At 40.4% G+C, this 23689-nt stretch overlaps 1 protein-coding gene across 1 annotated transcript in view; it reads left to right on the forward strand.

Annotated features, from left to right (window-relative positions):
• nsfa (N-ethylmaleimide-sensitive factor a) overlaps positions 1–23689 on the forward strand; it is a 33093-nt gene that overhangs the window by 6193 nt on the left and 3211 nt on the right. The window contains exons 2-19 of the mRNA XM_072443531.1: positions 6165–6185; positions 9189–9274; positions 10654–10753; positions 10829–10868; positions 11382–11548; positions 11630–11740; positions 12138–12213; positions 12494–12649; positions 14438–14637; positions 14710–14875; positions 18765–18839; positions 19604–19791; positions 20343–20438; positions 20519–20675; positions 21295–21428; positions 21540–21686; positions 23349–23483; positions 23569–23682. Coding sequence (XP_072299632.1) covers positions 6165–6185; positions 9189–9274; positions 10654–10753; positions 10829–10868; positions 11382–11548; positions 11630–11740; positions 12138–12213; positions 12494–12649; positions 14438–14637; positions 14710–14875; positions 18765–18839; positions 19604–19791; positions 20343–20438; positions 20519–20675; positions 21295–21428; positions 21540–21686; positions 23349–23483; positions 23569–23682 — 2169 coding nt within the window. The remainder of the gene's footprint in view (positions 1–6164; positions 6186–9188; positions 9275–10653; positions 10754–10828; positions 10869–11381; positions 11549–11629; positions 11741–12137; positions 12214–12493; positions 12650–14437; positions 14638–14709; positions 14876–18764; positions 18840–19603; positions 19792–20342; positions 20439–20518; positions 20676–21294; positions 21429–21539; positions 21687–23348; positions 23484–23568; positions 23683–23689) is intronic.

The raw sequence follows: 23689 nt of genomic DNA on the forward strand, positions 1-23689 counted from the left end.
TAGTTTTAAAACACAAATCCAGTGCATATAATATATCACACAATTATTATTTTATAAGATACATCATGAAAGAGAACCTTTTATTTGTCCATTCTTACCATGAGCCAGCTCGCCTCACTACAGATCTGACTTGTATTTTGCCTGCTTTTCTCATGGACATCTCTGTCTCTCTGTCTCTGTCTCTATCTCTATCATACTGTGGAACATTCCAGGCAAAGCAATATCTCCATGGAAACAAGCGAGTGATGGATCCTCCACTTTACTCTGCGATGCCATACATTCTGAATACTGTTTTGTGTAATTGTGCTGAAATACACATTTGTTCTATAAATGAATAATACCTGGCGAGTCTCATAAACGGAAATGATATTGACTCTTTAAAAAGCCAAGATTGTTTTCTTTTTTTTGGTCATGTGAATAGTAAATGCCTTCATGGTTTTCTTTTAATCTATGCCTGTTACGTATAAATGAGCTTTTCACAGCAGAATTGCCCTATAGATTCAGTTAGCATTAATACAGTTGTCGTACTCGATTGCAGTCAACAGCATTATCTCATATCCCAGAAGAAATGTCCCATATTAACATGCATTATTGATACCACTGCAAAATCTCCACAATTTCTATTCAGTGCAGTGCTTTGTTTCGTGCTAATTGGACATAGCACATTAGCGGCCCAAAGCAGTACTTCCTCGTGTGTTCTGGGAGAATTGAGTGGGCAGTTCAAGATGGCACCTCTCCCACAGTCCACTTATCGTGCTTCTTCTAGCTCTTGTTTTCTTCAAGTGAACCAGCTCGATGTGTGTCGCGTTCCCTCCTGAGATTCACTCGCGCAGGTTTTTACAAGCGGTGAAATGAGCTGTCTGGGTTACATTCTAAATGTTAATAAGCTCGCGCTCTCACAAAACAACGATGTCAGTGCACTGGTGTTTTGTGTTTGGGATGCCTGCAGTGGTCTGTGAATAAAGACTGAGGTGTAGGCTGACTAAGCTTACCCTTGAGATTTAGAATGATGCATATTATTTCTTACAACTAATAAGCAATTTGTATTTACGCCTACTTTTCTAAATGAATCAGTTTTAGGATCTTATTGTTTTTGTGGTTGTTACAAAGGAATATTACTGCGATTAGTAGTGGTCTTAGTAATTGTTTAGCCTGGTATTCTCCTGTACAGGATTTACAATCTGGTCCTCACTCTTAGCCTCGCGTCAGAGACCAAACTCGGTCAAAGCCGTGCAATCCAGTTTGTTTATTTCATGGGAAACGAAATTAAAAGTGTTCAGCGATCCGCCCATTGCTTTGGCAGAAGTCCAGCTCATAGAAGCTTCAAAGGAAGTCGTATGCACAATGTTTTAAAAATCAAAACATTTCAAAATCCATCCAAAAGTCATTTTCAAGACCGTTTCTAAGTCCTCTGTTATTTTATATGCTTGTTTTGATACTGACGGACCACACTTTATGATTGGATAATCCACCCATCAGAACTCTGGGAGATTAGCCTGCACCTTTTGCATAGTATAAGAAAAACATATAGTCCTAGCTGTTTATAGACGAAGAAGAAGTTTCTGTAGCACAAGCAGCATTAACATGAACATGTGACTCTTTATTTACTTGTCCAATCCTCACTGCTCTGCGCCTGAGCCTCTGACTGCTGTTAATTAACCCAAATGACATTTAACAGACCACATTTGTTTAAGCTTATCTGACCTTTTATTTGCAAGCATGACATACTGTTGGGGAAGAACGGTGTATATCTGCTGGACAATCTCAGGTGACTCCAGAGCAAGGCTTTCAGTGTCTAACGTCTGGCACAACATGGCGTGTGTAGGCCTTGTTGGTTTAGCGCATAATGGTATAATACGTGAGTCAGTTTCATGAATGCCTGAGCTCGTCTGTCCTCGTGAAGAATGGCAGTGGATAAAGGTTTTCATTCGGTAGTTGGCACGGTATGCTTTGTAGACAGGTGGGTCATTGGGCGATACGCAGCAAGACGGTCCCGGGATTGAGTCCTGGGCGGCGTGGGGCCTTTCTGTGTGGGGTTTGCATGTTCTCTCCGCGACTGCTTAGGTGCTCTGGTTTCTCCTATCACAATGTAAAATAGGCTCCTCCCCTCTAGGACCAGGACTCTCCTGAAAAAGAGATTCTGTGTCTTAGTGGGACGTTCTTGGCTAAATAAAGGTCAATAAATAATTTTAAGCTGGAGCTGTTATGTTACAAATACATTAAACACAATACTATTAACAAGGACCATCTAGTGATATGACATCTAGAGTTTTCCCAATTCGCCCTCGGATCCAATTTCTCCAGAGCCAGGTGTCCCAATGGTGTTCACCTCGTGTCATTGGCTGAGATCATGAAAGTGATTAAAACTTACTCGATCATCTTCTTCCACAGTAACTTTTGTGGCTTGTTTTCACCAGGGACGGTTCTCTAGTGAGGTGGTGTAATAAGCAAGTTAAGTGTGAATGTACCTCGCCTAACTAGTCCCATTTGCTTCACTCCGTTTGTTGAATTAAACAGTTTAATCTGAATCTGCAGTATCTCACTGAAGCAGGTTGAGTGTGGTGGGCGTTCTGTGTCGGACTCTGGGGAGGTCGAAGCGCAGTAGTAGCTTTAGGCCTTCTTTCTCTGTGAGCCCTGAGATGGGGCTAAATATAGACCGTCTGTGCTGTGAGCTGTCTTGAACAACACTGTGCGATCACAAAGCATGTCAGAGAAGCAAATTAAAACAGTCGTTCTCAATACTGAAATTGGCACTAAGGTGGAAGATTGAACCCACATGTCTGAGAAGGATGGAAAGTGAAAGAGGCGGGACACTTTGGATGTCTGAAATGGGATGTTTATTATCATCAGTACAGGACCCGGAGACATGAACACACAAAATACTGTGATAGTTTTATCCTCAAGCCATTGTAGGAGTATTGTAAATACTTATGACGTAGGTCAGATGGAGCTTTCCACAATGAAAAGTCAATAAGTTGTCCTGGTACAGTAGAGCAATTTCCCCATCAGAAAGTACTTATGACTTATTTAGTTTTAATTGGCTTACTGCTGTTTCATACATAGCATCATGTTTGACACTAAAGGTGACCTTTGGCAAAGAAAGTCATTACGTCTATGTGGATGGGAAAGCCCTTCTAAACCTGAGTAAACCTGTGGCATCACAGCATGATGGCGACGGGTGTTCTGTTTACAGCCTGTTAGCATTTAGCCAAGATATACAATATGTGTTTAACATCTTTTTGTTTGGGAGTCTTTATACTAAAATTCTTAAAGTCCTTTTAAGCAATTCATCTCATGTTTTTGATGTTTTCATAACAAAGCTAATAAAGTGGTTTTGAATCTGCACTCTCGATCTGCTCTCACGATCAGGAGAGTCAATCTCAGACGCATGTCCCGTAACCATGGATCTATTCCATAACTCCTGTTCAGATACAGATACAGGGAGGCGGTGCTGTGAGGCAGCACCTTGCTCTGCCGCTCGGTGCGTAGTATAATGCCTCACAAACTGAGCTGTATGCGATGCAAATATTGTGTTGCTGTCCCTGTGTATACAAATATAACACAATGCTTTGTACTTCCATATTCTGGATAATGTATTTCTGACTTTTGATGACTTTTAAAACGGCAGTAAAAGTGAGGCAAACAATACACCTGACTCACTGAGCCCGTGGACTGTTGTGCTATCATCTTTGTTCTTGAACTCGTTTATAGCTCAATTGGAACTAATGTTGACCTTAAATGAAATGAGTCACATGTTTGTGTAAAGAATGCTGATATGAGATATATATCGTAACTCATTGTCTGTCAATCAAATGACGTTCAAAGTGTTCTTTTGGGCTTATTCGCATTTATAAATCTGACTCTGAAAGAGCCTCACTGGCCATGAACCTCACTGCACTTCACACTACTATAACGTTGTTATGTTTGTCACCACATTTGCCCTGAAAGCTTTGTGATTCAATCAGTTCAGCAAATGTCTGTCCACTTGGCACTGGTACTTTGTTCATTCAGAACAAAATATAATACTATAGAGTTTGTTGTAAACGGATGTCTTTTCTCAGTCATGCTGATATGTTGATTGTAAGAATGAAAGTAATAAGTTTTGCAATGCTCAAAGATATTAGCTGGTGGGAGTTTGAAATGTTCTTGTAGGCAGACTGCAGTGGGCACAAATCCAATTAGAAAGCATAGCCAATGGAGTTGATGTTGATTCTATGAAGGGAAAGATAAATAACAATTCTGTCAGCGGCAACAAAACTCACCACACAATGTTAGGTGCCAACTGATCCAATGTAAACACTATTCCTACAGCTGCAGTAGGAATGAAATGCAAATGCCATGTAGAAGATGTCTTATCTCAACGTAACATTTGCATTAGTATCGGATGCAAGACAAGAACAGCACTTTTGTCTGTGTACAAGGCTCTACTTTTAGATTGTTTATCAGCTTATTAAACATTAGTTCAAGTATTGACTATTTGGGGTCTCAGCACATTTATATCTTACGATCCCATCGTGTTAACACAGAGACGGGAAAAAAGGCTTTCATCAACTTTGCTCCCTCCTTGTGGAACGAAAGAGACTTTTTTTTAATTAAATAATTGTATGCCTTTTAATGAGTTTAAAGCACCCACAGTGCCAGTGCACTTGTTTTACATACTTGTATCTCAGATTGTATGTTTAAATGTGTTTTTAATGTATTGATTAATTTTATTGATTTGTTTTATTTGTGTTTTAGTATCCTATGTTTGTTGTTTATTTTGTGTTGTGTTTTAACAGGGACTCATGAAAAAGAGAACTTTTCTCATTGTGTTTTCCCTGTATAAATGAATAAATAAATGAAAGTGAAGTGTGTGTGTAGACTCTGCTCTCGCTCTCGCTCTCGCTCTCGCTCTCGCTCTCGCTCTCGCTCTCGCTCTCGCTCTCGCTCTCTCTCTCTCTCTCTCTGCGCCAGTGCGATGCTTGGAGGAGCATGACTCTGCTGACGCAGGTGTTTGATGGGAGCTCTTTGAGAGCCGTGAGGCCCCTGCTGTGTACGCCCTGTTTTCAAAAGGGCCCGGAGACTCCACCATTGATCGGCAGTGCAGACGTTTGGCAGCATAAACCTCTGCGCCACAAGCAGATGAATAATTAAACATGATGCCTGGAATAGAAGAAAGTCGGTGCTCAGAGAAAAACCCTGCCTATTTCCCCCCAGTTTGACCTTTTTCATAACAAAATCACTTGTGTTGAGTGTTCCCAAAATGCAATGTAGACTAGTTCTTTTCTATCAACTTGTTTGAAAATGTTGAAAATGGATTATTGGGATTGATTATAGATATGATTTGAATTTAATTATGGAATATGGGGTTATTATGTATTTGTTTATGTTCAAGATACTCCAGATGTTGTTTTTGCTACTCAAGTGGAGGAAAGAGAATCGTGCAATAAATAAAATTACAGTTTTGTGACTAAAAATGTACTCAATTACAAGTACTGTTGCCAATATGTACTTAATTAAAAGTAAAATGTACACAGATCCGTCTTGATGAAATAAACAGTTTCAAGCATGAACGGATGGTTTTAAACTACAATCTGCATATTATCAGAGCAGGCTTACCCCGGATCACTTACAATGCTAAAAGGAAAACAGTCTGAGTGAATGACGTCATGTCTTTATGAAGCTCTTTTCATTTAACTGCTAATCGTCTCAACTCACTTCTGTTTGCTAGCTGCACAGTCACTGCAATTTAGTTTGAATATTTGCTTCGTTTGTGGATAAAATGTCTCCACCTTGCTCCACTCTCTTCCCAAATGTCCTAATGAAATCCAAGCTTTGCACCATGTCACTTTGTTTATTGCATCTCTTCTGAATCTATTGCCTGTCATTCTAATATGTATTTGCATGATTGTTTCTCACTCCCTGGCAAAATAAGGCAAGGTATAAGACTGTGAGGAGCTCCAAAAACAATGGATTATCGGCACCGTCTAATGCATGATTTTGGACCTTCCAGATTTGACCTCATGGACAAATCGCATGATGTAACTTCCCCCAATTGTCACCTTCCACTGTCATTTGCATGCTCATACGTTTCAAAGTCACCCTTTGCACCCATTGCACCCATTCCGCAGCCACTCGTCTCAAACACTATGTTCTGTATCTCCTCTTTGCTTTCTGGCATCAAGAAGGTGGTTATATTTTTCAAGGTATGTATGACTCTAGTGAAAATTATAACGCACTTTTAAAATTTGACACGCAATGAAATCGACAATGTGAGGTGGTGTTTGGAAAGAGCCGAGGCAGATGTTTAGTGCACAGAGCAGGAAGGAAACGTGGGCCCGTTGCAGATCGATGCCCGAGCTGTTGTGTCAGGCCGTGACTTCGTGTTGATTTAATGAAAACGTTTTGGCGTCGGCGTTTTCGTCACGTCCCTCGCCGCAGCGCAGTCGTTCGCCACGCTCCCTCACTCAGGCTTAATAGATTGGTGCTAGTGGAGTTCCATAGATCAGTGTCGACAGTTTCTTGCAGTGCTGAAGTTAAAGGGGCATTATTATGATCATTTCAGGTGTGTAACTTTTCTGTTTTTCACCCTGTGGCATTAAACTGATCGGGACGTCACAGAGATATGGCTTTAATGGTTGTAATATTAGTTTATTGGTGGTGAGTGTGTCCAGTTGGCAGGTTTTTATTGTTTTATTTATTGATTAGGCTCTATGGTTTGTATTGTTTTTAGGGAACATATTTTTGTGTGTGATTGTCTGAATTGTGTGACGTTATGAATGATCTGTGCTGCTGTAGATTGATTGGTAAAAGTCCCATTGAGATTGGTCATCTCATCTGGTCATTGGGACTTTCCTGGTTAAATAAAGGTTCCATTAAAAAAAAGACATTATGTTTGTATTGAGTACTTACAAGTGGGAGAGGAAGCACGTGACACTACATTTGATTGAAAACGTGCATAATATTTTAAACGGTAAACATGGCTTAACTGTTTGCAAAAGGCACTCCCAAAGAAGGTGGTGTGACCTTCATGGCCTTGTCCTTTTGAGAGTTATTAACATTGACTCTATGGGGATGGAAACCGTTGTTTTTCCAAACTGGTAATTGGTTTGGTCATAAATGTATTTCTTTAATCTTCTTTAATCTTTAATTTAACTGAAACACTCTTGTATTTTTGTGGAAAACAAATAACCAACGTCCCAGTTGCTTGGAATGCATCACTCAGAGGTTTCTCCCCTTCGGCTACTCATGCTCAAGTCATTTTTCTCAACTTAATAAAGCAATATTGTTATTGTAGATCCCATGAATGGCATAGTTAACAGCTGCTTTATTGCATTGCTGTTGGGCACAATATGGCTTTACACACCAGACCTTCATTAGGAATGGCATGAAATATTAAGAAACAGACAATGCTTCAACTGACTACTATAGACAAAAACATGCGCTTAACAGAATAATTAATATGAATTTTAATATTGTTGAAAAACTTGAGCTATTTATCTTTTTTAAAGGAGAACATTTTGCATTGTTTATATTGATTGTATAGAATCCAGTTATTTAGTGCAGCATCAATATGACACAAATGTTGTACTATTTTTCTTAACTTTTAAATTGTATTTTTTTTTAAACAAAAGGCTACCGTTTTTCAATATTTGTATATTTTTTCAATGACCAGATTTATTTGTGATAAATCATCAATTTAAGATTATTATACAGTACATTTCTGCGGTTATTGTTGATAATATTTAGCCAATGCTAAATAGTCTAAATAGTATTATTACTGTGCGTTTATGTAATTTGACAGCATTGCATAGTCTGTTTTGCGTGTCATTTAATGCTTAAAGTGCTGACAGCAGTCGTGACTTTGTGCTGTGTCTGGTGATTCCTCACACGGGTCATTCTCAACTTTTACTGCTCTTTTCTTTTTTCTTTTCGTCTGATGAATGCTTTAATCGTTTAGTCTTTGATGCAAACTCTGTCTCTTTATAAACAGAAATGATGCCACTCGGGTTATTTACAATTTCTAATTAACTGTATCAACACATTTGGTGACATTTTACATCTTTAATGAGAGCGCTATAACTATACATTCTTATTTATTCAGTGCTAGGGAAGAAGTCATGGAAAGGAATGTTATTTGATTTATTCACTCAACAACAGTTGTAATCCTGGTGAAACACATGTTGCATTCACTGCCACCTGCTGTTGACAAAGAGAATTACCTTAAACACAATTCACAGACATTAATATTATGTTCAGTTTATAATCTCATTATTCAGAGTCACTATAAATGTTTAGTTACAATATACATATCTGACTTGGGGCATGTCAGGGTCGTCAGCATTAATGTAGGTAGTGATTGAGGACCATTACATCAGGTTTGCAGTGACAAGCGCACAACCAAATGTCTTGTATTGATTTCAGTCAATCCACTCCAAACATTATTTCTGATATGTTTGACAGACTCTCCCAGTTACTGTAATTGCTGCTTCACTCCTCAGCTCATGTGGCGAAGTACTTCTCTCATGTACCTCAAAGGCTTCAGAGCTGTTCTGATCCTCTGTTTGTAATTCTCTGAGTGAGTGTGCTTTCTTTGTGGAATTCCAGGTGTCAGTGATAATGTGTAAATCTACTGCAGCGATAGAAAAGTTGTACAGTCTGAAATTAATTCGCACATTTTAGAAAAAAAGGAGTCTCTCTAATGTTGTGAATATTGTCCATGTCACTGTGTCTGGTTCTTTAATGTGTTAATGGTTGCTTTGCTTTCTGTTTGGAAGTTCTCAGCAAAACCTTTTGATTTATTAATGAAATGATTTGAGCAAACGTAGCCAAACACAAAAATATTTGATATTACTCATGAAAAATAAATATTCACATGTTTTCCTTACTCGATCAACCAGTGCTGTATGTAATTATTATCAGCTCAAATATTTGGGTTATGGGACACAGAAAGATCAAGGCATTATTTCATATCTTGGTTTGGCATTAAATTGAATATATTTTTGATTGATCAAAGTGATAACAAACACATTACAGTTTACACGGTTGATGCAAACTTAATGTCTGCCGTAGTAATTAATAAAAGTGTCAGATCATACATGGGGTTTGAACAAGACACTTGGAAGCCTCGTATTATGAGCCGTCATAAACCATTGTGTGTCCTTTACAACTGAACTTCATTCTTACCATTCCTTCATGTGTCTGTGCAGACGATGCAAGCGGCGCGATGCCCCACGGATGAACTGTCGCTGACCAACTGCGCCGTGGTCAGTGAGAAGGATCTGCAGTCTGGACAGTGAGTGCTCATCGAGGCCTATTCATCAGAGCAAATCCATACATCAATATAGCATCAGACACATCAAACGTGCCACTGTCTGACCATTAGTAGTTAGTTCACATTGTGTATATAAACCTCAACCTGTTTCTAACAATCCAACAATCCAATAGTAATGATCATGGTAAGCGTGGTCAATATGTTTACATGATTATTTTAACAATTACTAATTACTCATTTGTGTATGTTTTTAAAAGGAATTTCAACATGTATATATGTGTTGGACATTTGGGGGCGCACTACTGCTACCTTGTTGTTTTTGCTCACGTAATACATGTAAAGAAGTTTGACAATAAAGAGAGATGACAGGACCAACACTGTCGTTTCACCGTGCTGCGACCACATCGGTGTTGCCTGTGCGTAAAACAGGCTCATGTAGTCAAAAGAGATTAGGATTAGCCTCTACAATAATTGTAATGAAATACATTGTCAAGTGGTCAAAATCTGAAAATGAACAAACTTCTATACAATCAGGACTAATGAAAGTAAAGAGGTAATTCGAAAATAATCTCAGTTATCTAGTACTCTGGCTGCCATGGCAACTACTGCTTATCTCCACCAGCCAGACGTTGTATTTGCAGTGTACTCTGTCATAATCATGTCTGTGTACTATTGTGTACCTATGTGTGTAATTAGTGAACATTTTAGGGTCACACAATAATAAATATGACAATACAGTAAAGCCAGGCCTGTGCCTATACTTATGATGCAAGTGCTTTTTTATGCATTATTATTTTTGACAAAACTGAAGTAAATATGAATCAATGTATTTTAACTTAACATTTAGAGTTACTGCTACTAATATGTTGAGTAAGACTCTCCAAAGTGAAACAGTCCAGGGGCCCAGGGCCAGAAATGTGGCTAATGATGAGGCAACACCATTATAACATGGTTAAAACATAATATGTCGCCTTAAGGATCAGTTTGTTGTCTTGTGTGAACTTGGATTGCATATTACATTGTAACAGGATAGATTAGTGTAGTCAGTGTAGTAAGACTTAATCTTCTGTATACTTTTATCTTAATGCTGTAACTTTTTCCTATGGAAGCTTGTATGGACAAAAACTGAGCAGAGTAGCTGTGCCTTATGTTTGGATCATAGAGGTTTTAACCAAGGCTCATTTAATTCATCTTCGGGTCTGGCTGACCCACAGGCGTCTATAGTAGAAGGCCTCTCTCCTCCCTCCACAACATGAACAAGTATTTGTGTGTTTGTTTGTTTTTTGTTGTTTTATGTATACAAGTATTGTTTTGCTTGTCCTGTAACACGCAGTGCTTGTACTGGTGCATCTACATCTTATGTTGAACTGAAGAAAAACACAACTATCTTCTCTCTGCAGACATGTGTCAGTGAAGACCACACCCAACCACAATTTTGTGTTCACTGTGAAAACTCACCACACGGTGGCGCCAGGGAGCATTGCCTTCAGCTTGCCGCAGGTACAGTACATCAACAGCCCTGGAGCACCAGTGTTTTATTTCTGCTCAGCTGTGAAGATTTGTGTTGTTTTACAGAGAAAATGGGCTGGTCTGTCCATCGGCCAGGAAGTGGAAGGTATAAAACATTAAGTCCTAATAAATATGAAATATATACATGTTGGCAAATTTGGTCGTTATGATTATTTATATCATAAGATGATTATAGTTACGACGAACTGGCCCCTGTCCCCCGCTTAAGGCCCAAAGTCCCTGGGATAGGCTGCAGTCGCCCGTGACCCCTAATGGGAACAAGTGGTAGAAAAAAAAAGAATGATTATACAGCTTAACATCTAATATATCACATTTAACAGTAGTAAAATTGTATTGTTATTTTATTTATACTGTATAACTGTTTCTAACCTGTAAATATTGCATACCTCAGTTTTTAAACATTTGGCTGGCTTTAAACATCATAAAAGGCTTATGCATCACATGCTTTAAATTATACTTCTTACTAATTACGGCTAATGTTTGGTTTGTTAGCCATAGAAAGGAACATTTATATACATTTCACTTTCAAACGTATAGTGTACTACTCTGAAAGCTCCAGATCACAAGACACCTTTTTTCTGATGTTTTGTATCATCAGTGGCCAACTACAACTTCGACAAGTCTAAACAGTGCATCGGCGCCATGACCATCGAGATCGACTTCCTGCAGAAGAAGAGCACGGACTCTTCCCCGTACGACTCGGACAAGATGGCTGCTGAGTTCGTCCAACAGTTCAACAGCCAGTCCTTCTCCGTCACCCAACAGGTACATGACGAGCTCATAGTAGTATTCACGTGTACATTTGAAGTGATGAACGATGGAGCTAACGTGTCTTTCTGTTTTCAGCTGGTGTTCAGCTTCTGTGATAAGCTGTTTGGTTTGATGGTGAAGAACATTGAGGCTATGGACGCCAGCATCCTGCAGGGAGAGCAAACCACGGCCAAGAAACCCCAGAAGGTTGTATCATGAACAGAATCTTAACCAGTATTTGTTAACATACGTTTCAAAAGACTAAGATGGAAACTGAATAGTTAATGTATGTTCAGTCCTATATCGGGTCCATTCTGAGAAAATAAAATACCGGTAACTGAAAAAGACATAAGCACGAGAAATGTTCAATGTCCCATGTTTCTTATGCAGCGTATTGATTTTACATGCATTTATTTATATATACTTTACTTATATGCACTTGACCTGAAAGTGGCATGCATAAATATTAGAGGAAACCATACTTGAATATATTATATTATATATTAGTACATAATGCACAAACAGAACTCCTACAGCTACATTACCCTGTGTGGATATGTGACCATTTGCAACAGTGATTTTATGATGATTGTATTTCTTCCAGATTGATGTGGGGCTGATGGTGGGAAACAGTCAAGTCATCTTTGAAAAGGCAGAAAGTTCATCACTAACACTTGTCGGTATGCTTTACTAAAAAATTACACCAAATAAATAAATTGCAAGGACAACAACTATTTCCAACAGTTTATAAAACACACATTTTGATGATGGTTTTCAAAGTTTATATTGGCGTCTGTATTTCATATCTCCACAAGGTGGCAATATCACAACGTGGATAAGTGTGAAAGATCCTTGATAAAAACATTTGTCAGCATAAGCCCTTTGCTTTTTTAATTCATATTGCATAACCATCTATTGTGTAACTCCAAATTCATTAGATTTATTCTGTTTGTTCTACAGGAAAAGCCAAGACTAAAGAGTCCCGACAGACCATCATAAACCCGGACTGGAACTTTGAGAAGATGGGCATTGGTGGTCTGGATAAGGAGTTCTCTTCCATTTTCCGCAGAGCATTTGCATCTCGAGTTTTCCCTCCGGATATTGTGGAACAGATGGGTAAAACGTCACTCTACTTACTTTGAATTTCTCTTAGATCCAGTTGACATCATTACTTTCACTTAAAGGTTGAATGGACGATTTTTTTGATTTTTTTTTTTTAGTCTTATTTCCTTGTGGCGTGGACTGCCGGTTAGTCCTGCCACGTATCAATCATAAAACGCACCTGTCGCTCACCTGCAGCCGCGTGTGGCTCGTCCCCCGAGAGCAGCACGGTTCCGCGTGTCTAAGCGCATTGATCTATCATAATATAGTTCCCTCAGTGTCCATCCATCCATCCATCTTCTGCCGCTTTATCGCAGGGGCAGCAGTCTGAGCAAGGACTCCCATACTTCCTCCTCCCCAGACACTTCCTCTAACTCCTCCGGGGGGATCCCGAGGCGTTCCCAGGCCAGCCGAGAGACATAGTCTCTCCAGTTCCCTCAGTGTACGGGACAAAATGAAGACGGAGATAGACTGTTCGAGTTGACTCGACGGAAATCTACGGGAGACGAGAGATGCGATGCGATCCGTTGTGCTAATAAACAAACGTACGTGTGTGTTGTATCAGTCCGCACGGGGGAGTGCGCATGCGCACTTCCACCTACGTTCTCAAATCGCAGAAAAAAAATCGTCCATTGCGCCTTTAAGTAACACAATTGAGTACTTCCACCAATGGTGGTTTCAGAAGTAAAAGTAAAAGTACAAGTAGCACACTCAAATTACTAAGTACATTTCCAAACGGGTACTTCAAAATCTTTTACTTAAGTATTTCATACTCCTCTTAATAACTTTTAAAGTGTTAATATGGTGAGTTTGATGAAGAATTGTGTTGATTTTTAGTCAATAATAACAATTTGAATTTCAAATTTTTCCAATGAATTTTATTTATTTTAAATATGTATTTATTTTAATTATGTATATATTTTTATTTGCTCAAAGTCAGTACTTTAAATGACAAAATAGTCCAGATAACCTCAGGGTAACTTTGTTTTGAATTTAATGAAGCAAGAATTAATGTTAGACAAAGATATTTGTTTTAGGAATCAAACTGTGCAATGATCTCAGTGATTAATACTCAAACTACAACTCTAAAATGTGAAATTATGAATACATATAAACTGTTCTAAAAAATAATAATAAATTAGAGTGTAGAATTCTTGGTTTAGGACACTGATAAAATGCAGTAGATGTATATTTTTTTATTATGGACAACCAAATAAACGTCATCATGAGCGTGCTAAAATGAACCCCTCAAACCAAAACTAAAGTACTTCAGTCCAGTTCAAAAATGTTGTGGAGTAAAAGTAAAAAGTATCCACTGTAAAAATGACTTCACTTTTGTACTTTGTTTCCATAACTGATCATTACCACGTTTTAGAAAATCATTCAATCTTTTATATTGTATTTTCCCTGATTAATGTAGAGTGTATGACGCTGTAAAAATGTCACATTTCAATATGTTCTTAATTATACACCTGAACCATCGTTGCCACTAGAAATGTATTATGCAAATGCATTGATTGTCATTTGCAAATTGATTGTGCATAATCGTATTTGTGTTGTTCGAACATGCACAATCAACCATGTTTGCTTTGAACTGTTTTTAGACCGTTTTCATGACTATACAAAGCTTTTGTCGGGCCCAAGCAGACTGACGACCATTCTGAAGATCAAAGCATAAACAGAAATCCATCATGCACCAGATTGTACACTTGAACACTTTCCCATTTAGACCTGGCTGAATCATGGAATTCTAATCGGATCCATGGCCTGAATGCATTTGTGACCGTCTGCTGTGCGTTGCAGGCTGTAAACACGTGAAGGGCATCATGCTTTTTGGCCCTCCTGGTTGTGGTAAAACACTGATGGCCCGGCAGATCGGGAAGATGCTCAACGCCCGAGAACCAAAAGTGGTCAACGGTCCTGAAATCCTGAACAAGTACGTGGGCGAGTCCGAAGCCAACATCCGCAAACTGTTCGCCGACGCCGAGGAGGAGCAGAAGAGGGTGAGAACACGCCTCCTGTCTGTGAGGTAAAGTAAGACCACATGAGCATGATGAGGCTGGTCTTGTCTGCAGCTGGGAGCCAACAGCGGTCTTCACATCATTATCTTTGATGAGTTGGACGCCATCTGCAAACAGAGAGGCACCGGTGCGAGCAGTACAGGGGTCCATGACACTGTGGTCAACCAGCTGCTGTCCAAGATCGATGGAGTGGAGCAACTCAACAACATCCTGGTCATTGGTCAGTGAGACACCTACTGTATACATACATTACTAATATCACATCATATGTACAGTGTGTAGTCCTAAAGTGAGCTCATGTCAGAGAAAATACTACTTGAGTATTGCAGTTTATAAAATAACAATACCAGCCTAGTATTATTGATTTATAAAGTGTTTTGTTTACACTGCATTATGTATTCACTTTACACTCTGTGGTGGTAAGCAACTGTTGTAGCCACAGCTGCCTTGGGGTAAATCCGTCTTGCTTTGCTTCTGAGATCTGACGAGATCAGGCACTGAAAAGCAAGCAATGTGTTTAAAATCTGATTCATAAGTTAATGTAATTGAAAGGACAAACAATGACATAATGTACAGATTCTGGTATTTTCAATGAATAGACACACAAAATTAGCAAAAACATGTGTCTAAAGAATGGTGTAAGAAGCACATATTAATGTTCAAATCCTTTAATGCTGTAGCTTAGGCTGTAAATGGGCTTTTGTCACTACAGAAGTACTCACAGTGGGAGAGTAACCAAAACATGTATTTACCATAGATACTTCCTAGATAGAGTCCCATGAATAGAGAGTCCTAGTCTGACTTGACTCTAATGAAAACTCTCTTCAAAAAGAGATTTACAAAGAGAAGCTGAACATGTACAACCTAATCTTATGTAGAACTAGGGAAAGATATTTGTCTGAAATAATTGGAAGCTGCAGTAACAACTCGCGTGTCCTGTTTGCCACAGTAAACAGATTAACAAACCCTCCAGCTCAGCTGCCGTTAGAACTCATTTCCACATCCAAGTGTAACGAGTTTGCATTATTCTTTAATGACAAAGTTCAGGGCATTAAAAATGCTATAAATCCCACAATGCAAAAAATTACCCTAAAACCACCAAGACACTTAGAGCTAACTCACTTTGCACCAGTAACTGACAAAACTGTCCATGAGATCATCACCAGTCTGAGTTCATCTACATGCTGCCTCCATGTGTTACCCACCAGATTTCTAAAGTCTGTGCTGAACAGTTTGTTAGCACCATTCACTCACATAGTTAACATGTCGCTTCAATCTGGAACATTCCCAATGTCTTTGAAAACTGCGGTCATAAAGCCTCTCCTAAAGAAGAGCAGTCTTGATGCCGCAGTACTGAGTCATTACCGGCCCATCTCTAATCTGCCATTTTGGGGCAAAGTCCTTGAAAAGGTTGTTTACCAACAGCTCACAGATTTCCTCTTAATAAACAACTCATTTTGATGTTTTTCAGTCAGTTTTAGACCTCATCACAGCACTGAGACTGCTCTTGTCAAGGTGACAAATGACATCCGCCTGAACACTGACACGGGCAAAGCCTCAGTCTTAATTCTGTTAGATCTGAGTGCTGCTTTTGACACTGTCGATCATGGGATCCTCTTACAGAGACTAGAGGACTGGGTGGGCATCACTGGCACTGCCCTAAACTGGTTAAGGTCCTAAGGAAGTACTTTGTTGAAATTGGTAGCTGTGTCTCAGACCACATGACCCTGACCTGTGGAGTGCCCCAAGGGTCAGTCCTGGGTCCCCTTCTGTTCAACCTCTACATGCTGCCGTTAGGTCAGTTGATACGCAGTGAAAATGACACAATTATGCAGACGACACTCAGATCTATGTTTCACTATCGGCAGGTGACTATGGACCAGTAGATTCACTCTGTCACTGCATCCAACAGATCAGTTTGTGGAACTTTCTCCAGCTGAACTCAGACAAGACTGAAATAATCGTTTTTGAAACAGAAACAAAGAGAAAGTGTTAGCGGTCACCTCCAGAGTCTCGCTCTAAAACCTACAAACCAAGTTAGAAATCTGGGGGTAATAATGGACTCAGAATTTAACTTTAACAGCCACATCAAATCAATAACATCAGCAGCTTTTTACCATCTAAAAAACATTGCCAAAATCAAAAATATAGTGTCTAAACCAGATTTAGAGAGACTTATCCATGCGTTTGTCTCCAGTAGATTAGACTACTGTAACGGCCTGTTCACTGGCCTCTCCAAACGAGCTGTAAAACAGCTGCAGTACATCCAGAACGCTGCTGCTCGGGTCCTGACCAGAACCAGGAAGTATGATCACATTAGTCCTGTTCTCAGGTCTCTGCACTGCCCCCTGTGGCTCAGAGAATAGACTTTAAAGCAGCTCTGCTTGTGTACAAGTCTCTCCATGGCCTAGCACCAAAGTACATCTTGGACATGTTATTGCCATATGAACCATCTCGGACTCTGAGGACCTCAGGGACCGGCCTCCTGCTGGTGCCAGAGTCAGGACTAAACATGGACCGGCCTCCTGCTGGTGCCAGAGTCAGGACTAAACATGGACCGGCCTCCTGCTGGTGCCAGAGTCAGGACTAAACATGGACTGGCCTCCTGCTGGTGCCCAGAGTTAGGACTAAACATGGACCGCCCTCCTGCTGATGCCCAGAGTCAGGACTAAACATGGACCGGCCTCCTGCTGGTGCCAGAGTCAGGACTAAACATGGACCGGCCTCCTGCTGGTGCCAGAGTCAGGACTAAACATGGACCGGCCTCCTGCTGGTGCCAGAGTCAGGACTAAACATGGACCGGCCTCCTGCTGGTGCCCAGAGTCAGGACTAAACATGGACCGGCCTCCTGCTGGTGCCAGAGTCAGGACTAAACATGGACCGGCCTCCTGCTGGTGCCAGAGTCAGGACTAAACATGGACCGGCCTCCTGCTGGTGCCAGAGTCAGGACTAAACATGGACCGGCCTCCTGCTGGTGCCAGAGTCAGGACTAAACATGGACCGGCCTCCTGCTGGTGCCAGAGTCAGGACTAAACATGGGGAATCTGTGTTTCAGTTTTATGCAGCTAAAATCTGGAACAGTCTTCCTGAAGATGTGAGACAGGCTTCTACTCTGACAACGTTCAAATCTAAGCTAAAACAGTTTTGTTTAGCTGCGCATATGACTGAAAGGATTTTTCTTTGCACTCTTCTCTTTTATGTCTTAAATTATTTACACGTTACCCTTTTAAATTTTAAATTTTATTTATTTTTTATTTTTGACATTTTAAATACTCAAATATTTATCTGGGACTATTTTGAGGTAGTTCCCTGCACATTTAAATTTTAGCTTAAAAATAGCACCTCTTAAATTTATTCAAATTAAAAGGTCTTTCTTAGAGAAATTCTCTACAATTCTAAAACTCATTTGAACATGTAAATCATTTTACTGAACACAGTAGCCCATTGTGCTGGTGTCCAAGCGCAGCTCATCGCAGGTGCCTGGGGAGAGGGTCAGAACACACGCTGGTTAGGTTGTCGGTCGGCACTAAGCCTACTGTAAAGCCCAGGAAGAGCCTGGGGCACCTTGACCCACTGACCAATAGCAAGGTTTTAACACTAAAGCTTTGGTCGAGTTTTGTCTGAGACAATTAGTTTAGCTAAAGCTAAATCTAGGGAGGGGCAGACGAGACAACGTCCGTCGGTAAAGATACAAAGCGCCACACATCAAGTGGAGGCGTCGACGAGAGAGTCGTCGTAAAAGAAACATACGCAACACACAGACGTGTGCAGTTTGCAGAAAAGCACGTAGATATGGGAACAAATCAATCTAAAAGTGATGTGTCCATCCCGGAGACGCCTGTCATGCTGCAATGTCAAATAAATATGGGAAGGAGTGTCTGGAATGCCTGCCAATGTGGTCAGATAACTTTGGATTTGGCTAGGTGTTTTTTATTATTATTTTTTTATTTAGTCAATTTTATTGTCTTTCTGTTTCTGTATTTACTTTGTGATTTTAATGCATTTTTCCTGCTGTGTGAAGCACTTTGAATTGCCTTGTGTATGAAATGTGCTCTACAAATAAACTTGCCTTGCCTAATGTGGGTGTGCGTGTGTGTGTGTGTGTGCAGGCATGACCAACAGACCAGACCTGATTGACGACGCCCTCATGAGGCCCGGCAGGTTTGAAGTCAAAATGGAAATTGGTAAGTCTCACAAAAGTTTCCTCAGAACATGTGCTTTTAAATTCAAACCTTAAATCTGTCACGTTATCCCCATAAAACAAGCTCGAACAGCCAAGAAGACAATAACCAATGCAAACATAAGTCCACAGTGACATTTCAATGGATTAACAAAATGTCAGCTTGCATTTATGAGATCCACCCTTTATTAACTTTCCCATCATATTTTCCTGGTCAGTTGCCAATAGAGATCACCGCTGCCTCCCTTTTACGAATATTCTGCCATAACATAATCCCCTCGCAACTATCCATGTGTTTTTGATCAAGATGGAGTCAAAACAGCCAGTGAAGACTAGAGGAGACAAAAATGGCAAAGGAGCAATTCCTTCCACATCAGAGTTGAACTGATTGCGTTTTGCTGTGCAGCGGTTTCCCAGGACTGCCAATGAAATTTCCCCATGTGGGACAATAAAGGAATATCTTATCTTATCTTATCTTATCTTATCAAGCAATCTCAATATTAAGCTGCAGATTTCTCCATAAAGTCACCTTGGAAAATGAATACGGCACATCATTTACAGTTGAGCACATACATGAAAATGAGGTTTATGCATAGAGAAGGAGCTAGATCCACCATCGGGGAAAAAAAGATTGTGCAAATTAGTGGAAGAAACGCATATGCACAAGCCACTATTTGCAATTTAAATCAAGCCGGACGAAATGGCACCGGTTGGATTTGATACTCTTTTAAAAACTGATGCTGAGGTTGTGTTTGCTACGTTTCTCAGGTCTTCCCGACGAAAAGGGCCGTGTGCAGATCTTGACCATTCACACAAATAAGATGAGGGGCTTTAACCTGCTGGCCAAAGACGTGGACGTCCCGGAGCTGGCAGCGGAGACCAAGAACTACAGCGGTGCAGAGCTGGAGGGCCTGGTCCGAGCGGCCCAGTCCACTGCAATGAATCGTCTCATCAAGGTCTGACCGCCCGCCGCCAATATCTGATGAAAGCTAAAGCTAAGGACGGTAGCGTGTTGTGTTGTTGTTTTTGCAGACTTTTTGCATCCATGGAGAACTTAAATCATTCTTAGTTATTCCGCCATCCCAATTGTAATAAACTTTGAGATAAAGAAACATTTAATTTCCCAAGAATACAAAATGAAATGGAATGTTACACAGAAGGTGAAGGTATTGCTCAGTTTCTGCCTGTACGTTCTAAGCATTTCCTGCTGAATGGTTTAACAATTAAGCTATAATATTCATTGGTGATGTATTACTGGTGCAACTGTAAGGACAGAGTCTGGACTGTATGTAGGATTTAGTGAGGAATAACAATTTGACTTAATCCCCTTTTATCCTCAGTGGGGGATGACAATAGTGGCTGCTTAAGTACAGAATAATGTTGCTTTATACTGATGGGTACATTTTAGTAGGTGCACAAAACAGTAACTTACATTAATTTAAGTGTACATTCAACATGGTATACAGATGTACCATGGGATATTTGTTTTCTTTTGTGTTCGTGTCAGGCCACATCCACAGTCGAAGTGGACATGGAGAGGGCAGAGAAGCTGCAGGTCACGAGAGCCGACTTCATGGGATCCCTCAACAACGACATCAAACCCGTACGTATCGTGTCCTTTTCATCGTTCTATTCTCCGGTGACCGTTATCGACCTGTAATTGTTACGCCGGGCGGTCTCCAGGCCTTCGGAACCAACCAGGAGGACTACTCCAGCTACATCATGAACGGCATCATCAAGTGGGGCGACCCCGTCACTCACGTGCTGGACGACGGCGAGCTCCTGGTGCAGCAGACCAAGAACAGCGACCGCACGCCCCTGGTCGCCGTGCTATTGGAGGGTGAGCGGCGTTCATATGGGTGCACTGCGAGAAACTCCAAAAGCATTGAAACTGTTCAAATGTCACCGCACTCTGTTGAAACCTCATTTTCGCCGCAAACCTGGAATTTCGTACTGTTCCACACGTGTAGTTCTACTGGTGCTGAAATTGCTACTACGGTGGCTACACACACATCTAAGATAAGATAAAATAAGATAATTATTGTCCACACATGGGAAAATTTCATTGTTGCAACACAGTAGATACAGAGGAAAAGGACAAATAATAGAAGATTATAGAAGAACTCTTATAAACAAAACTTTTATAAACTATTACTAAACTACTATTACTAATCTACTACTATTCTACTACTATTACTTGCAATTAGGTTGATATAGTTTTACTAAGACTAGCTACTTTAACAACAGAAATGTAGGTAAATACTGTACAACTAGCACTGTTCCTGTTGCGCTCATGTGAAAGCGATTAATTTTTTTCTCTATCATTACATACAAGTCTTGTTTACTCCGTGTATTGACAGTTTACATTGACGCTCCCATTTTACTGAATTGCTTCTCCTATAGAATCAACACTTGATGACACTAATTAATGCCTTTTCTGTTGACACACGCATTACCAGGTCCACCACACAGCGGCAAAACGGCTTTGGCGGCTAAGATTGCAGAGGACTCCCAGTTCCCCTTCATTAAGATCTGCTCTCCAGACAAGATGATTGGGTACTCCGAGCTCTCCAAGTGCCAGGCCATCAAAAAGGTCAGTCCGGCTAAACAAGTCGATGGCGTTCGGAGCCCTTCGTCGCGTACTGGTTGGATGTTTTTCGGCGTGTGTATTTTCTCTTTGCTCACGGCTCGCTGCTGTGCACAGGTGTTCGATGATGCCTATAAGTCTCAGCTCAGTTGCGTGGTGGTAGATGACATTGAGCGTCTCCTTGACTACGTCCCCATCGGCCCACGCTTCTCCAACCTGGTGCTCCAGGCGCTGCTGGTGCTGCTCAAGAAGCCCCCGCCCAAGGCAAGAACACGCTGCTCACTCACCTTGCATTATAATTACAATGATGCAATACTTATTCGGGTTGTCTTTTACAATACTCAGACTTTAAACGATACTACGTCTTATACAAATGGGGCACATTTTGACCTTTCCTGAATGTTCAAAGAAGGATCCTTTATCGGAAGAATAAGAATTAAGAATTATTGGAAGAATAAGACCACATATTAAGTGTCTACTCCTATTCAGAGTTGAAAGTGACATTCTATTGTATGTGAAGAAAAAATCCATTATGTTATGGAGGACTGAATATTCTGCTTAGTATCGAAATTGAGTTTGAAACTTTAGTATTGAGATTATAACTAATACTATACACAGATATAACTTCATATAATTATAGGCCTATTAGTGTTGAAAAACATCACACCAGCTCCATTTATACTCTATTTATAAGACACAATATTAAAGCTTGTTGACAATATTCTTAACCACTGAGACCGATATTTTCAGCTGGATTGTCTTGATATTTACATTAATTCATGTTTAAAACCAGGATTGACCGTTTATAGTAGTGGCTGAGTGCACATGCACATTACAATCGTAATTAAGGTGATCACCTTATTACTAATTTTATTATTTCATTGTTTTATTTGGCAAGGACATTGCAATAAGACCGTTTTCAGCTGCTGCAATGTTTACAGCAAATGATAATTTTCATCATCAATGTCCTCGGTTGGGCTTTTAAATGCTAACACATAATTATAACCTTCAACACTAAATACTTTGTGCAATTGTACACATTCAAAACTCATTCATTCACTCAGACATTATTCATAAGTGGGTACAGTTTTGAATTGCTTTCAGCCAAGAGGTGAACAATTTGAGCTCAAAAATGCTCTTAATCTCTATGAGCAGTGAGATCCATGGATTACAGCCCATTTAAGTGCTGCACAGTTTTGGTTAAGCCTCTTGTCACTCTGCTGCTGCTCGGTCTGTGGATAAATGCACTGCTCAGGAGCCAAATTATTGATAGAATATTAACTTGAGAAAACATAACTTACTGAAGCTTTCAAACCAATGAAAATGTATTTGTTTTCTATCCGTAATTTTGAAAATGTAGTTTGTTCTTCATGAATGTGCCACCATTTCCGTCCAAACCCTGCACTTTGACAGCTTGGGGCTCTCACAGAGTGGCATCAAGGTCTAGTCTAAAACTGACAATAATATACAAAGCCTTATTGGATCACTGTGGAAGTTGCTGCACTGTCAGCAGGTTTAAAGGCATTTCATTTTACTGCGCAGTCCACTGGGAAATTCTCTCTGGGGTTTGTGCATTTTCATTTTAGGCGGATTGAAAAGGGAGGGGCATGTGTTTATGGAACTGATGCACAATATCTAAAGGCAATTTTATTTATTTGTTGGTCTATAAACACATTTAGCACTGGCCCACGTAGTAACCAGTAACTAACCCGTCTATAAAAGAGGTTCAGAAACATGGTTGGATGCAATTTACTTGTTTACCTTTAGAGCCAACTTTTACCATTCACTGTTGTTATGAAATCTCCTAAGCTCGACCAACAAAATCTATTTCCATATAGATGAATATCATAACTTCCAATACATTTCCAAGAGGCCTCGCTGGTGGTAAGTGATGCATTCTAAACGGAGCATTTCCTTTGAGCGCAGGGCCGGAAGCTGCTCATTATCGGCACCACCAGCAGAAAGGACGTGCTGCAGGAGATGGAGATGTTGGACGCCTTCAGCACCACAATCCACATCCCCAACATCTCTACGGGAGAGCAACTGGTCGACGCGCTTGAGGTACCGCCACAGATTTGCACAGTCCCCCCCCCCCCACCACACTCATATCTGATTTTTTGTTCATGTGTGTGTCTTGTTGCTGTAGCTGCTGGGAAGCTTCTCAGACAAGGAGAGAGCCAGCATCGCTCATCAGCTCAAAGGAAAGAGGGTCTGGATCGGAATCAAGAAACTGCTCGTTTTCATCGAGATGTCTCTGCAGGTGCGGC

Source organism: Eucyclogobius newberryi, unplaced genomic scaffold (genome assembly GCF_026437365.1).
Source record: "Eucyclogobius newberryi isolate DKJ021-1_F unplaced genomic scaffold, fEucNew1.0.hap1 SCAF_13, whole genome shotgun sequence".
In the NCBI taxonomy this organism is placed as follows: Eukaryota; Metazoa; Chordata; class Actinopteri; order Gobiiformes; family Gobiidae; genus Eucyclogobius; species Eucyclogobius newberryi.